The 16,731-nt window shown below is 43.7% G+C and overlaps 2 protein-coding genes across 2 annotated transcripts in view; one reads left to right on the top strand and one right to left on the bottom strand.

The window, feature by feature from the left end:
- Nucleotides 1–14,373, top strand: part of LOC138607867 (solute carrier family 22 member 23) — a 27,252-nt gene extending 12,879 nt beyond the window's left edge. The window contains exons 4-10 of the mRNA XM_069680522.1: nt 6,813–6,999; nt 7,271–7,398; nt 9,258–9,360; nt 9,552–9,778; nt 10,940–10,972; nt 11,135–11,258; nt 12,408–14,373. Of these exons, the coding sequence (XP_069536623.1) occupies nt 6,813–6,999; nt 7,271–7,398; nt 9,258–9,360; nt 9,552–9,778; nt 10,940–10,972; nt 11,135–11,258; nt 12,408–12,828 (1,223 nt within the window). The 3' untranslated portion in view covers nt 12,829–14,373. The remainder of the gene's footprint in view (nt 1–6,812; nt 7,000–7,270; nt 7,399–9,257; nt 9,361–9,551; nt 9,779–10,939; nt 10,973–11,134; nt 11,259–12,407) is intronic.
- On the bottom strand, nt 14,263–16,731 carry psmg4 (proteasome (prosome, macropain) assembly chaperone 4). Its single transcript, XM_069680523.1, has 3 exons — nt 16,488–16,731; nt 15,464–15,539; nt 14,263–14,603 (listed from the first exon to the last, which is right to left on the bottom strand). Exons 1-3 carry the CDS (start codon nt 16,662–16,664, stop codon nt 14,482–14,484), a joined length of 375 nt encoding a protein of 124 aa, XP_069536624.1. The 5' UTR covers nt 16,665–16,731; the 3' UTR covers nt 14,263–14,481.

Below are 16,731 nucleotides of genomic sequence, written 5' to 3'. Positions count from 1 at the left end.
AACACTGCAACAAAGGATTTTAGCATCTTTAAAGTTGTGTCTGCAGCTGTAAACAACATAAATATGTTCTTCATTTTGCAAATTTATCACTGATTGGTAACTGCCCTGCCTTGCTGGATGAGGCTGCAATTTGTGTAGAACTAGTTTCAACATTTCTGCTGCCAGTGGATCGATAACCAGCACTGACAGACTGTTGACCTCAATAGTAATCTCTCTTTACAGATTATACCTAGAAATGTCGAATCTGGTATGGATTTTATGGACGGTAAGTGTTCTAGTTCCTGTTTGAAGTACGCTTGTAGTCCGAGTAATATTGACCAATCACGTATCAGCAGCCTGCGGCGTATGCAGGACAAACAGTCCGTGAGGAGAGCAGAAGCAGGTGGAACGTAATGCGCCGTAAAGACATCCTGGCTCCCATCGGCGTCATCAGACGATTTAGCATTTTATTAATATCTTTAAACAGACATCTGCAGCAGGTTCAAGCTGCTCTAGATCGAACATTCAACTTGAAATGAATTCCCTTTACGCTGTGTCATGAAAGCCGTTGAGCTTTCAGATTTCCCGACTTCCTCAAATGCATCAGATCGATCCGACCTCCGTTCAACAAACGAGCATTTTAAAGTAGTTTTCTTCTCCTCTTGAGGACAGACCTGACAACGCTTCCTTTGGACTTTTTAAAAATCTACATCATGATGTTGAAATTTCAGCAAACTTGTTCATTAAAGTCGATCACAAGAAAAACAGGTTCTTGTTCTGTAAACGTTGCAGCACGTGGGAAATCAAGTCTTGACTGGAAGTCGTTTATCGCTAACCGCTGGCTACACGCCCCGGCATGTTCACCGTGTCCCCAGAGGCTATATCGTCTTCAGACTGTGGCCGATGAGATTGCCTCAATAGCAACTTTATAAACTCTGAGAACGACACAGGCAGGCCTCGCCTAAAGTTGTCACAACTGTCACCATTCAGAACCCTGAGTGAGTTGTCGGCTCACCCTGGCTTCTTGTGTACATTTTACGAGGAGGTGGGCAGGAAAAAGTCTGCATAAAGTCGGGGTGAAAAATGTGGTTGTTTGCGTTTACACATGCAGCCCACCCGGACAATGTTGGGAAACTTTCAGGAGTTCATGTTTGACAGGGGCTGAAGTCAAGACTTGTTGAGACACATATTTGACTTAAACTTGCTCAAAGACAGATTTGACAGCTCTCTGTTGGAACAGCCACTGCGTTACTGGACTGGTTATCTTGATACTGACATGATTTGACTCTAAACAAACTGGAAACTGGAGATTAAAATCATTCAAGTCTCGAGTTTTGACTGTGTTTAATCAAGGTCAACTCAGGGAGCAAACTGAGGTGGAATTGAACTGCAATTTTCTCATCGAATCTTCGAGAGGGCTTTGCTTTCCCCTCAGGTGGACCTGAGACTTTGAATTGATTTCAGCTCACCTCAACTTCATAGTGATCTAAAAACTTAACTGTCGATTGACTGGACTCAGAACTTCAGAGCAAAAACATACAGGTCCTTTGTTTTGACTTACGGTACAATAAAAAGGCCTCAAAACATCAGACTTGTTGAACACATATTTGAGTTGAACCTGCCACAAAAGACTCGAGAACATTTCTGAGTTTGAACAAAGAACATTATGCTGCAGGAGTTATTCAAAACTTTCTATAGAAGGTTTGAAATATCCTTCCTTCAAAATTGTGTCAACACTTGAATCTGTTGTTCATGCTTTAAATCCCAGCTGACGGTAGCTTGTGTAGCAAGCTAAACATTTTCAGACACACTCCTCAGGCCTTCAGGGAGTTCACAGTTTGTACTCAGATACATTTTAAGAGAACGAGGTTTGTACGACCCAAAGGAATAAGGCTGCTGTTGTTTTACACCAGTGAGACAAGGTTAATACCGGTGCCTTTTCCACTTTGTCTCTGCTCCACAGAGACTTGGTGATCATGCACAAAACATCCAGTATAGCCTGTGTGTGTGTGTGTGTGTGTGTGTGTGTGTGTGTCTTTATGAGCTGAGGGGATGACTCCTGCTGACTCAGCTGGGGAAAAAGTACTGCCCTGTCATGCCGTGTCCTTGTCAGGCCCTGTATCTGGTTCCCCTCCCTGCTTCTCTATAAAGTCATCCACCTAAAGAGGCTCAGACCTCAGAGGTATTCCGTTTACAATGATGTGAAACAGAGATAACCAGAAAATCCTCTTTCGTCCAGATGGAAACGGCTCAAAAACAGTCGGATGAATTGCAGTAAAACAAGGTTCAGACGATCCTTTCCTTAGCAGGCTGAATCATAATAACTTTGGTGATCCTCTGACTTCTCTGGTGCCAGATACTTACTTGTCTGTATTACTAATTAGCCAATAATAGCATGCTAACATGACAAAGTATGGTGGTGAATTTAGGTGAACATTAGACCTACTAGGCTGCTGTTAGCATGTTCGTTGAACGTATATGTTAATGCTGTTGTTAGCATTTAGCTGTGTGCTTTTTACAGCCCTGTCCCAGTATAACATTGCAGAGGAGCTACCATGGCCTTTTTACATTGCAATTCAACCACAGCGCCGTAACGAAGTTCCACCGTCACGCCGCCGTCGGCATTTTACAAAGGACTCCATTTACACTGATGCTGTTTTGCCTCTGTTACTACGATTTCGCCTCGCCATTCAGCCTCTGTGCGTTTTACACAGAAGACGTAACAGAGGCGTAATAATCCCGCCTTGAAGGAGCAGTGTAAAGGCCAGTTCAGATCAATGATTCGCAACGAGACTGGATGCAACTCGCAACCGCCATCTGATCGTAAACGTTCTGAAACTGGGCCGTTCACATCAGAGCAACGCAACGGAACGCACACAGACACAGCTGACCGTCTCCATAGCAACGACGCACTGACATACCCCACTACTTCTGCGTTAATAATATATAGCATTAGAAGTAGGCCCAGGTTACATGAATTATCCAGCTGGATTTCTGTTGTCGTTATAAAAAGAAGTGGATGACAGTGACAGCGACATGGTCACAATGTTAGCTGTAACACTGATTAATAAACGCTGAAGACAGAGAGTTTGGAGAGAGAGGATCTGTATCCGTCTTTGGCTGCAGCAGCGCCAGAGGCAGGGTGCCTACGCCACTTTATGCTGTTTCCTGATTGGCTGAAGTGAAATAGCGTTCAGTTCTAAAACTGTCAAAGTCAAATCCTCTGCAACTCCTCGCAACGGCTTCAGAAGCTCTGCAACTAACCAGTTCACACTGTTGTAATTATTATTTTGTGTTATTGATGTTGGATTCGCAGGAGCACGTCTGATACTTTTAATTTAACATTCATACCCACTTCAAGCAAGTATTTGCTAGTTGTCTGTGAAAGGAGCCGGGGTTAAAACGTCTCTCTGGAGCTTTTTATGTTCTTGAGAAAACTACTTAGTCATTATCAGTTGAACAAGAGAGTGCAAGACTATGAATATCTTAGGGACTGTGTGAAAATATGCGCTGTTATGCTGTATGTAAATGATATTGCATCTCCTCTTTCTCTATGACGGATCCCTTTTTCTGAAAATCTATTAAGACTTTTGATTTCCGACACCGTTGGACAACACCTTGTAAGAACTACTTCTGCTAGAGTAACACACCATCCTTAATCTGGTTACTAAAACATTAATTGCAATCATCAATACTCTTTAAATCGCTTTCTAGTTTGGCGTATCAATACATCGACTAATCATTACAGCAGCGCACTTCTTCCTCCTGTGTCACCTCCTGCAGCCTCCCTACACATCCACGTCTCACACTTGCACAGACTGTGGTTCTCACTCTGAACTCACGCTGTTACAGAGCCAATTGTCTCTCCACTCTGCTCTCATGCCTCAGGCAAGGTTAGCAAGGGAGCAGCAGACAACAGAGAGCGTGTGTGTAGTGGTGTGTCAGCCGTTTGTCATCAAAGATTACTTTGGCCATTAGATCAGCTGCTTTTTGTTGCCTTCTCTTTGTTTCTCGTCTTCCCTTTCTTCCATTCTAGTTTTTGTTTTCCTCAGCCGCTGCGACTGTCCGCTTTCAGCTGTAAAGACAGTGGAGAAGCTGCTCTGTGAAAGGAGGAGGAGGAGGTGGGAGGGGGTAAGGAGGGTGGCTGGAGATGGGGGATGGTGGCTTTACAAAGGGTGAGGGAGCCACTTCAGCCCTGATGAGCAAGAGGGAAGAGTGGGCAGGAGGGGGTGGGGGTGGGGGATCAGCCCACAGGGGGGGCAGTGAGATAATCAGCACAAGGAGAACCATTCTCCCACTCAGCTGGAACAAAAGGTCCTTGCCAGTGTGTGTGTGTGTGTGTGTGTGTGTGTGTGTTGATATCCCAGTAGAGTCGGAGGGATCAGAAACCTCCCAGGAGAGTTGGGGAGTGGTTTTTGTTTTTGCGCAGCAGGTTTAGGGATGCATTACCACTGCCAAGGTACAGTTGATTTCTCTAGTCTGTGTGTGTGTGTGTGTGTGTGTGTGTGTGTGTGTGTGTGTGTGTGTGTGTGTGCGTGTGTCTGATCCATGCCTATTGGCTGCTGTAGATGGGGATAACACAGAGACTCTGTGCTGTGCAGGTTGTCAGATCATGCAGGCAGAGAGCAGCAGTGGTGGAAAGTAACTAAATACAGTAAATGCAAACAAGCACTGCACTTAAATATGATTGCACACACAGTTTTATCATAACTATTATCAACATTTCAGGTGCATTTACTTTCAGTGTCATTCCAACAAAGTGGTTTAGATCATCTTGCTAGTTGGAGAAAGAAAATATCGATTCACTTACAAGAAGAAAGGTGTAAACAATTAAAGTGTTCACTCAGATTTTATGATGTTGTTCTTTATACTTTGGCAGCTTTCCTAAAATAAAGCCCCCTTCACACATGCACTGCAATTTGTTTCTTCTTCTTTGGATTTTCACTTCTTGTTGAAGTTGTATCTGTAGTCATCCATCTTTTCTTTGTTTGTTCAGCCATAGTAGATTACTGTTTACTCGCAACACTTGCAGAGAGTGGAAAAGCAGCCGCTTAGCTCCGCCTACCCTCTCTGGCAGACCAACCACTGCTGGCTGATGGAAAACGCGTCACTAACTGGGCGCCGCTTGTGATTTTTTTCCGCGAATGTCGCCACAGACACCCAGTCTGTAATACTGCAAATGCAAAGGCTTTCATCAGTGGGCCATAGGCTCAATCACCATTGTGTTACCTTATTCGGTGATAGATAGTGACTTAACAGACATTTTTTTAAATGAAAAAGAGAGATTGTCAATTTAAGACGAACATTTTTGTCACTTTTACCCTTAACAGTTTTAGTCGGCGAAAACTCAAAACAGTTTAGTCGCTACTTTTAGTCAAGATGTTTTCTCTTTTATAACCAATTCACTCAGCCTAATACAGGTTCAATCTGCTGTAAAGTCCTTTCATCCTTCCATACATGAATTGTTTCCTGACGATATTCTGCACGGATAATATAGATCATCAGCTGAGGTTATATGTGTTTATGGAAACGGTGAGTCGGCAGCAGGTAATACTCAGGAACATTCACCGTGAGCAAGTGAGGGGGGCGATGATGTTTATATGATGTGACCGGTGTGAAACAAGAAGAAAGGCACATAACAGGATGATTAAAGACATCCAACGTTGAAGAAGGAGGATCATTTACAAGTCGACAACAGCAAAGACGTCTGCAAAGAGATGGAGAGATTCAGGAGCTCCTGACTGTGAGGGCCGAGACTCATACATTGTCGAATTACTGCTGTTGCTCAACTAAAAGGTCTAAACACACAAATGGCTCCCAGGCTGACAGACTGTGATGCAGGCAGACAGGGTGAAAAGAGAGGCAGACAGGCAGGTTGAGGATTACGGGTCATTGCAATTTCCTTTATCGGTCTCGGTTCCTGCAGGGAAGGTTTTAGGAGACATTAACTGTAAAACTGACCGTCTGGGGCCGAGGAGAACAGAGACGAAGGGATTTCCAGTAATACCTTCATTTTGTCTTTCTCAGCCTCTCTGCGACGTGTTCTCACTGAATTATTCTCTTATCTTCGTCATCTCTCCGTCTCTTTCTTTGCTTTCCCTCCGCCTGCGCCTCTCCTGTCTCTCTTCCTGCTGCTTGCTACTCTTTTTTATCGCTCCGAGTGAATGGAGGGACTATTTTTTGTCCTTTGGGGGGGAAAAGTAATTTGTATTCTGCCCATCTCTTCCTACTTTATCCTCTCCCTCCCGTTCCCGTTCTCCCCCTCTCTCTCTTCTTCTCCACAATAAGAAGTGATGCCACATGAGGCCAGGTTAGTGAGTCTCCCCCCTCCTTCCCTCCCTCCCTCCCTCCCTCCCTCCCTTTCTCGCTTCTCACCCCCCAACAATGGTCACCTTCAAAAGGACCTTGCCATATGGGCCAGGCCATCTGGACTGTACCATGTTACAGGCAGTAGGGGAGGGGACGGGAGCCCAGAAACTCTCAGCGAGCAGCTGAGCCACCTTAAAAGCCTCGCCGTGCAGTCCATCCTAACTTCATAAAGACGTCTGTTGGTGTTAAACTTGTGCGTTCTCTGGGGAAGGATCAGTAATAGTGCCCTCAATAATTCAGAGAGGAAATTCAATACTGGCTCCACCATTAAACAAACACACATCACACTCTTCCAGGCCATTAGGGCGGCTGTTGAGTTTATGATGGTAATCACATCCACAGACACGTCCACGCACATGCAGCTGATACATAATTCACACGTCTCCTGGTGCAGCAGCAATGCAAGAATCCATATTTTATGTGTAACTAGATCTCCCTCTCCTCTCTCTGCGTCTTTATTTTAGGGATCGAGCTTTGTTTGCCAGCCTGGCGTTTCTCCATGACCATGGTGGCCAGTTTTCTGATGGTGGGCGGGCAGCTCCTGATGCCAGGGGTGGCCGCTCTGTGTCGCAATTGGCCCGACCGCGATGACTGGCAGGTCCTGCAGATCGTCATAATCAGCCCTTTCGTTCTGATGCTTCCCTACGTCTGGTGAGTCCCACCCCCGGAGGAATTCCACTGCAGGGAGGGCGGGGGGCGGATTCTTCCCGCGCTGAGCCAGGCGATGGCTTGTACTGTACACACTGCACTACACAGAGCCGAGCTTCAACTTACAAACAATACTGTCTTTCTTCTTTTGTTCCTCTTCTTCCCTCTTTCTGTCTGTTTTTTGCTTTGACAAATCTTCTCTTTCTTTTCCTGCTGTCTTCATGCCCTTTCCATTCACCTCTCTCTTTTCCTCTCTCTCTCTCTCTCTCTGCAGGATTTTTCCCGAGTCGTTGCGCTGGCTGCTGGCCACCCAGCACTACAGGCGATCGAAAGCCATGATGCTGCGCATCGCCAGAAAGAACCAGGTTGACATGACAACAGAGCCGAGTGGAGTCCTGACAGGTGAAGGAGATCTCTAAGGAATATTCACCAGAATTAAAGAGCAGCTCCGGTCGTGTTTTAAGACATATAAGATGCTCTGCTTCAAACAATAAATTGTTTGATGTTTTCTCTGCAAAATATGTTTAATTACCTTGTAAAAAGGCCCCGCCCACTATGCATTTCCAACCGCCCCCTCTGTCGCAAAAACAAAACACGTCTCTGCCGTCGTTTAGTGGCAACTTGTTGAAACTTAGCTAGCTTGAAATGTAGTAATTATTAGTAGTAACATTAACGTTAGCAGTCAGTAGTTAGTTTGCAAAAATCACGATGACGGTTACAACTGGCTCGCGCATCAGCGAAGTGGTTGCCATAGGTTTCACATAATGATATGCATAGCTTCACCCCGTCCATTAACGGGATTGGCTCCTTAGGTTTGTGACGTCTCAAACCTGCCAATCTTAAACGTGTTGTTCAGCCTGTCCTTGGTACACTGCAGTTTAAAAGCAGACAGGCCCAGCCATGGAGATGATGCTCATGTTGTCCCTGATGTGTCTCATAGCACATGAAGAAAACCACATGGAGATGTTTACAAAGTTAAACACTTTGTTTCCCTGGAGGGGGTCTTTAAATATCTAAAATCTATTTTATATCTTCTTTTACTTTCTGCCTTTTGCATGCAAATCATTTTTATTTGCCTTCATGTTGAGCCTTCACTGGTTCCCAAAGCGTCAAATACCATGTCACAGCCCTCAAGGTTTAATGCAGAACAATGCAAAATACCTTCAAGTGCATAAAACGCTTCCCGCCTTAAACTAATAGTAACGTAAACCATCCCGGGAGCAGTATTTGATGCTCAGAGAAACAGCTGTTTGTAAGGTACTGGAAAGACTGAGACATGGGCCAAACAACACAGGACAACAGGGTTTGATTCCTGGGAGAAACCACAAGTAAACATCGCGAGCAAAACCTGCCCCGTGATGTCTCCCCTCCCCTTAAGCATGTAGCTATACCTAAACCTAACCACGACCATTGACATTAATTACGTATTAGACAGGCAAAAACAGAATACACCCTGTGTGCCTGATTGAGATATAAGTGTCAGTGTTTGACAGTCGGGGATGAGAGCGTGTTTCTATGTTATGTTGCAACTGCTTCTCGCTGTATGATGAAATGGACACGCAACCGACACCGAGTCACAAACAAGAATCTTCATATGTGCAAACATGCTGAATTTCTCAACCATTTATCTGATGAAATTCAATGGCAACCAGACATACACATATCGTACATGCTTCATTAGATCTCTTACTAAATGTCAATAAACTCAGACTTCTGCGAAATGCTGCCACTGGTGATTAGAATTATTATTAGTGTCGATCTTGTGATTCATTATTCATTAGAAAATGTCAGAAAATTGTAAATCACAAATTCTAGAGTCTAATGTCAGGTGTTCTGATTGCTGGTTTTGTCCAATACACAGAAGAAAGACTAAATATGTTACATTTACACATTAAAGGCACAAAAACATTGTATTTTATGGTGTTTTCGCCTTCATAAATGACGAATGGAGCATCAAAAAAGATGATAATTAGCCGTCTTGAAACAGTGCAGTCCTTGCAGAAGTGACAAGTTTGCAATTTCCCTCTCTTAGATCTCCCTCTCTCTTCCTCCCCTGCCTTGATTTTTGATTCATTGTCTCTGCCTCTCCCGGTGGCTGCGCAGACAGATAGATGATGAGAGTGGGCAAAGGGATGTCCTATATCAATCTAAAGGCCCCACGGCACATTAGCTTGTCTGTGCTAAAGGTCCCTCAGCGGCCGGTCTCTCATTACCTCCTGAAAGGAAAGGTCTCAAGGTGTGCGTTTCATGTTTCCTTCCAGAGCTGGAGCAGGAGCTGCACAAGAAACCCCAGAGGACCTGCATTGTCAAGATGATGAGCACCAGGAACCTGTGGAAAAACATCGTGGTGCTGTGTGTCAACTCGTAAGTGTGTCGTGATTGTGGCTTGGCTTGTACAATTTCTGTTCTAATCAAAGACAACAGTGTATGAATGACACGAGATCGCCCCCAAGAGAGAAATGAACACACGTATGTGAGTGTAACGCTCGCTGCCCCGTGGCAGATGCATACTCATGTATCCAACCGTTGTTATTCTTTCTGTGTTGTTCATGCAGGCTGACCGGTTATGGGATCCACCACTGCTTCGCCCGCAGTATGATGGACCCCGAGGCCCAGCCCACTGCTTTGTGCCACGCAGACTATTACACCATGGCTGGTATCGCCGTCGCAACCTGCCTGGCGCTTTGTCCTGCTGTGGGGTTGATGGGTCGGCGTGGAGGGCTGCTCACATTCATGATCATAACAGCACTGGCATCGCTGCTACAGCTGGGGCTACTCAACTGTGAGTAATCACACAGGGAAATACACAGCAGGACTAGCTGACTGTTAAAGTTGTGATCTCGAAGATCTCAGTTTCGTTCTCTTTGGCGCCACCTGTGGCAATAAACGGTAATTACAGGAGCACACTTCCCAGATATCCAGACAGTGCTGCATGTGTGACGTCCACGGTTGGCTCCGGTTGTAACTCTTGATTTTCCTGGCTGACGGTCGCTTTCCTTTTCAGTCTGTTTGCTTCATCTGAGCGTCGAGTTTGTTTCTTCTTCTTTGGATTTTCACTTCTTGTTGAAGTTGTATCTGTAGTCATCCATCTTTTCTTTGTTTGTTCAGCCATAGTAGATTACTGTTTACTCGCAACACTTGCAGAGAGCGGAAAAGCAGCCGCTTAGCTCCGCCTACCCTCTCTGGCAGACCAACCACTGCTGGCTGATGGAAAACGCGTCATTAAAGCTGCTTTCCCACTGGTCAAAAAACCGCTAACACCGGCTTTTTTGCTTAGTGGGAAAGGTCACAGTCAGCATTCAGACCCGGGTCAAATGACTCTGCAGCAGACCCGGGTAATTATCGCCTCTGCTCCGATCGGCATTGATGGGAACACAAACCCGTGTCTAATTTCCGCCCCCTTTCCGGCTGGATGCTATGCTCCGTCTGTAACTCAGTCCTAAAGTCAGGGGAAGGACATCTTTACTCAGCTTTTTGACTCCCTCCCTTACATCAAAATTAATTCTTGTTCTTTGTTATGAAAAGGCACAAAAAAAACCCACTCAGAAATGTTTGAATAACAGATCTTTTAACAGCTATGATTGGCCAATCGCTGTTGGGGGAAACCTTTAACAGGAAGTTACGTAAAACTCGGACATGCATTGCAAATAGGAAAGTTTAAATTCAGCACACTGACTTGCACGTTTTTCGTTCCAACCCCGGTTCATTAAAACAGCACAGACTGCATCTCTCAGTCTAATAGAAACTTCCCCCCGTTCTCCCTGTTTTGACCTACATATGCAGCACAGAAGTCATTATTTCAGGCTTCAGTGATAAACTGCTCTGAGTCCTCCTGAAGGCTGTTTTTCATTCTGCTTCTTTTGAGTCAGCACTGTGCTGCCCTTTGTGCTTACTAATGGCATGTTCTCCTCTTTATCCTCCAACGCTCGCTGATGGTTTCCAGTGATTGGGAAGTACAGCCTTCGACATGACACAGGTACAGCACAGTTTTGTGATTTTATATATATAAAAAAGTCATTGAGGTTCTAGTTTAAGCTGTAATATAAAGTAAAGCAGTCTGTTGTTGTTGAATTAGCAGCCTGTGTGTTGTGTCGGGTGTTTCTGGTACCCTTACGTTTTCTCTTCCTCCTCCGTACAGTTCTGCGAGACACTCTGAACAGGAAATTCTCGGTGGCATTCTCCATCATCGGCATGTTCTCCTCACACGCAGTCAGCACGCTCAGCATATTCTTCTGTGCTGAAATCACTCCTACTGTCATCAGGTGAGCCGGGACGGTCATAAACACACAGTACAACACTTCAGGGAGCTGTCTTACTTCTCATTACGCCCACACATGCAGGAGCTGATGATGCACAGAGGGGGAGAAGTCACGTCCTGTTTGCCTCCTACAGTAAATCAGTTTTTATCTGCCATTTTATCTCAGTATTAAAGTTGGGAATGTACATTTTTTGCACACAAATAAAAACGTGATGAATATTTGTTACGAAAGGACATAATTCATATAGATTGTACAGAAATCTCGTGTGTGCAATAATTATATACTTTCACAATTGCCACATAGTCCATACTGAACATTTTTAGACTGTATGGAGTTAACTACAGCTCTTGTTCTCATGTTGCTTATTGGCTCCACCTTGTGGTGCAGTGTTGACTGACATGTGATTATGGACTTGATGGCCGTAAAGGGTTCAGGATGCTTCAAATGAACGAGTGATGAACAGAGTCCTTCAAAGATACTTAAAGCCAAAGTGATGGCCTCACTTAAAGGGCCAGTTCGCCGATTTTCCCCCTCAGTCCTATCATGCTATCATTGGGAGCTAGCGCCATTATGGTAGGAAAAAAATGCAGTATCGCTCTTTGTGCCTTTGGAGGACGCTTTTCACGGGCCATGGAAAACCTCCGGCAGACTAAGTAAAACACGCCATCTGGCGGAGGCCAGGGAGCTCGCTAAACTACACTTCCTCAATCTAGGACGGCCGCCTCCGATGTCATGTCTCGTTCAAAATCGTCAGGTTTGAAATGTAGACCTCAAGATTTCTTAGACGATCCACCGGTATATTCTCGATGTAATTCAGATTCTGCACCGCTCTGAGTCGTTGCCTGCAGCGAAACGGTACTATTTCACTCCACCGTCTCTCGCTGGGCTGTTCCTTTCAGAGGGAGGGGCGCAATGCATGCTGGGTGTTGTAGGAATGTAGAAACCACAAGCTTGTACAACTTTCTCTACAGCTATGGCGCCAATTTCAAATATTATTGCTATTATCGATTGCAGAGAACACCAGCTTTGACTGACAGTGGCTTTTTACAGGGGAGAATTGCTCCTTTAAATGCGAGCGTAGAGAGACCCTGTTCCTTTAAGACAGACTACCTTTGTTATCAAGCTACTAAACTTGTTCTCTTACCTTTTCAGGGGTGGAGGTCTGGGTCTTGTCCTGGCCAGCGCTGGCTTCGGCATGCTCACTGCACCCATCATGGAGCTCCACAACCAGAAGGGCTACTTCCTGCATCACGTGATCTTCGCCTGCTGCACGCTGCTGTGCATCATCTGCCTGCTGCTGCTGCCGGAGCCGCGGGGCCAGCCTCTGCCCGAGAGCCTGGCTGACGGAGAGACCTTCACCCGGCAGACCCTGCTCCATCCCGGAGAGCAGCACCTCCTTCTTGCCAAGGCTGACGGGGACTACTCCCGCGTCCATGACACACCGTTACACCTCTCAGCCACTGGAGGCGCCACAGTGGCAGTAGCCACCGCTCTGGCAGCGGTACCTGCCTCGTACGCCCTGGCGACTGGCGGGGAGGTGATTGGAAATCGTGCCATAGCTAACGGGGTGTGAGCATCAAAGCAATAGTCTACTACCGTGCTGTTAATTGCTCGAGCATTAACCTGAATGGTCGTTGAACTTGTGCAAAAAAAAACTTTTAATGGAAAAGGAATCGTTCGGATGAACCAAATGAACTCTTTGATGTTGAGGTTTGAGATGGTGACGATAGTAAATTTGTGTAGTTTTTAGTGACTATGATTCATTCAGGAGTTGCCAAAAAATATTGTACTGGACTAAGTTTGTCTGAGGTCAGTGTGCGCTCAATAATATGAAAGTGTTCAGTGGTGATTTTGGTGCACTGCGGTCCGCTCTGTCGAGAATGATTCGCAGGAAAAGAAGCAGAATGCAGACGAGCGAAGATGCAAAGTCGAGCAGCTTTCGATGACGTGTGCTCTGTGAGTTTTCAGTTTGTAGTTTGACTCGTTGAGAGAGGATTCCACTGCATCGTATAACTCTTTATAAGTTATTTTGCACTAAACGTCAGAGACACAATCAAGTGTTTGTGATTTTCAGCCAACACATTGGAGATGCAGGGATTGGCTAAACCACTACCACTCTTTTTTGCATGAAAGGGCACAAATAGTTTTACATGTTTTCTTGGTATTTGTGGTCCCTCTTCTAGAAGTCCGATGCGGCACTTTATCCTCAGAGGTGAGGTCAGTGAAGACACTGATTTTTAAAGACACATTACTGCTGTTGGTGCGGGTGTATGATGGTTGTCTGATGACGAGCAGCCGGAGACCTTGGCAGACTGTATGTGTAGCCTATAGAGACTGTGAGTAATGCAAAGCGAATCTGAGAGTTGAACGGACATTAGAGTGTCTTATGACACGTCTCAGCATTTTAATGGCTTTATCGCGATGGCTCTGTTCTTTTAACATAACAGAGAATGTAATTAAAGAAAACCAGTATTTATTTTGTCATGCTGCCAAGGGCAATTTTGTTGAAATACCTCCTTAATTAGCAAATATTTCACTCCAACTTCTCACTCCTCGTCCTCTGTACTGTGGTAATGTTGTAATCCTGCTCCTAGGATGTGTTAACTCTAGACTGAAAGCACAATATTTTACAGTTTTTTGAAATAAACGTTTGTGAAGATTAGTATAGAGCAGCGTAGCCCAGGCCTAGTTGTGATTAGTGTACATTTATACACTTTACTACGTAAGTATCCTTTAGGACTGCAAAAAATGTACGGTGCGTATACATGTGCCATTCATTCATAAAGTAAGGATCATTCTTTTATAGGATATAAGCACATCGAATAGATAAACCATCCCATGAACCATGAAACGTACCTGAATCCACAGATCAAACATCCTCCATGTTCAGATTCATACTTAGTACTCAGCACGTATTTCAGACACCCCGTATGGTTTGCTAGTTTGTATGTTTTCAACAGTTAAACACTCTGAAGAAGGAAAAAAAAAAAGAACCACTAATGCTGTTTTCTAAGTGTTATTTTTTTAATATGATGCATTTGTACAAAAAGCCATAGGCCTACATGTTTTGATAATAAACCACTTAATTTATTATGTCAATAAAAGAACACTCGATGTGGCTGTTTGTGGTTATTGTGTTGGAGTATTTTAACAGTATCGAAAAGTGCCAACAAGTCCAACGTTCTTCCTTAAAAAAAAACACCACCAAATAATCAATGACATGTGTTCAGAAGTGTTCAGGATGAAGCTCCAGCTCCTTTTTGATCCTGTTTTCCACCAACAGACCGAGGTTCGAGTCTGTCACTGGGATACTGTAACTCACGTAAACTTGCTTTTTGGTCTTCTTTGCTACAAGAGAGACAGAAAAGGACAATTAGTTCACTGTGAGATAAGAAAATACATCAAACAATTTGCTAAAGTGTTGAAGTACACTAAACTCATCAGTCTTATAGGTTTGGGAGATCCTCGACACATCACTGTTTTTTGGTGAATGGATATTGTCAATGTTTTTGCATCCAAACGACCAAATATTTGCTACATGCTCGCTACATATTTATAAGATTATATCACCTGAAGACAGACTGCCTTGCCTTTTTAACAACTTAATATCAAGCAAGACTTGCTGGATTTTTGTACCTGCCCAATAAGCAATAAGAGCCATGCATCTTTTCCTTTCATTGAAAATGTTTTGGTTTATTAATGACAAAGCCTATGTTTCAACATCAACAATATTCCACAGTGTATAAAATACTTTTTGAGGTTTTTTTCATACATGTTAAGTAGTCAAAGGATGTAATTAAATATGTGGTAATAACTTGCTAAGACTTGAAACGTGCTCAACATCCGAAACCAAACTGAACATCACTATTGCTTTTATTTTTGTCAAGCGTGTGATATCGTTTCTGGTTAGTAAGCAGAGACTTTTTAAATCAATCTGCACGTGCTACTGCGGAAAAAGAAGGGTGACCTTACTAAAGCAAGTTTAAAGATGCACAGCACGTTTTAATCAAGTTTTAAGATGCAGAAAAATCTGAAACAGCAGCAGGATTAGGAGATTGTTTGCAGTGAAGATGATTAAAATTGATTTCTGGCTGTAATACACAAAAAAAATCACAATATCTGCAAAGAGCTCTTCAGCTTCTTAATAGCTAATTATAACTTTCTACATTAGCAGCAATAATAGGACGCATACATTCATACATCATTACCTAATCTCTGCGCCAAGGAATTTGGAGCAGTGTTGGACGGGTCCCCCATGACTAACGTGGATAAAGGCATCGAATCCTGCAGACAAAAGAAGTGAAACAGCATTAGCCCCTCTGCAAGGACATAAAAAATAATATTTTACTTTCTTATTATCCCTTTTAAAGACACATTCCCAAACACTTTTTGGATTGAGGACAGTTTAGTTGTCTCTGAGCTTGTGGTATGAGGATGTCATGGAAAACATACCAACACTTAGGCCTACACATGTACAGGAGAAGATCAGAAAGGAGATTAGACGTACTTCTGTGTCCACAAGAGTCACCACGATAGAAATCAGTCACCACAGAATGTATATATATATACAGAATGTATACTAATAATAATAACAATAATTACAGAACTGTATACATCATGTACACCTTTTGCTTATTTAGATAGGACTAGAATAGGTTATAGCACAGAAAACCGCACAGATATTGCTATCAATATACATACTGTAATTTTTATGTATGTGTATTTGAAAAATTAAAATCGTATAAAAATCCATTATTACATAAAAATCAGTGCTACTTTTTTATTAAAAGCCTACAAAGGCCTACCACCCCGAGAGATATACTGTGCAGTAAGGGAAAATACTTCAGTGTAAAAAGTGCGGAAAAAACTTTTAACAAACTTATGTAATCTCAGGTTTTTCATTTACCAAAACATTGCCCACTTTTCGGAAACCACACATCTGTTATAGCACCAAAACCAATGAGGAGAATTGCAGTTCATTTCTGACAACAAATTAACAAAACATCAATAAATCTTTGTAGAAAAAGCGTCCCATACTCCTGATAACCGACACAATTCACAATGAATGTAAACCTCATTAACAAAACCTGCACTATTCAATTAAAAAAAAAAAACCTGCATTAAATTACTCGGGTTAAGTGGGATAATATGTCTTTTATCTATTCTGTGTGGACCAAAACTACCAATAAACATTAAAAGGAGTCCACTCAGTCAGGTTGGCGTAATACTTACATATTTGCTGCTCATTGAGACCGCCAGGTTCGACAGCACCGGAGTCGAACCGACCCAAAGGAAGAACCCGCCGCTGAGCTTCATGACGTGAAAGTGAATGACCTGCTCCATTATCTTCTCTGAAAAATTGTGCACCGTCACGGCATCAAACGCAGCTCCGTTTTGTGTTTCGGTCATTTTGGTGAACCTTAGCTAGCTGCAACTAGCAAGCATCAGAACTCGTGCTAGCTCGCTGTAAACAGAA

The sequence above is a fragment of the Semicossyphus pulcher genome, unplaced genomic scaffold, assembly GCF_022749685.1.
Source record: "Semicossyphus pulcher isolate SPU_LCO1_2020_fin unplaced genomic scaffold, fSemPul1.0.p SCAF_4, whole genome shotgun sequence".
Classification (NCBI taxonomy): domain Eukaryota; kingdom Metazoa; phylum Chordata; class Actinopteri; order Labriformes; family Labridae; genus Semicossyphus; species Semicossyphus pulcher.
This window is presented reverse-complemented; position numbering and strand designations above follow the sequence as displayed.

Bases quoted from the DNA above. Each gene is read 5' to 3' on its own strand.
- psmg4 (XM_069680523.1), bottom strand. From the start codon at position 16,664: ATGACCGAAACACAAAACGGAGCTGCGTTTGATGCCGTGACGGTGCAC. The intron at 15,540-16,487 runs GTAAGTATTACG...TTTTGTCTGCAG, and splicing joins TCTCAATGAGCAGCAAATAT to GATTCGATGCCTTTATCCAC. The intron at 14,604-15,463 runs GTAATGATGTAT...TCTCTCTTGTAG, and splicing joins TTCCTTGGCGCAGAGATTAG to CAAAGAAGACCAAAAAGCAA.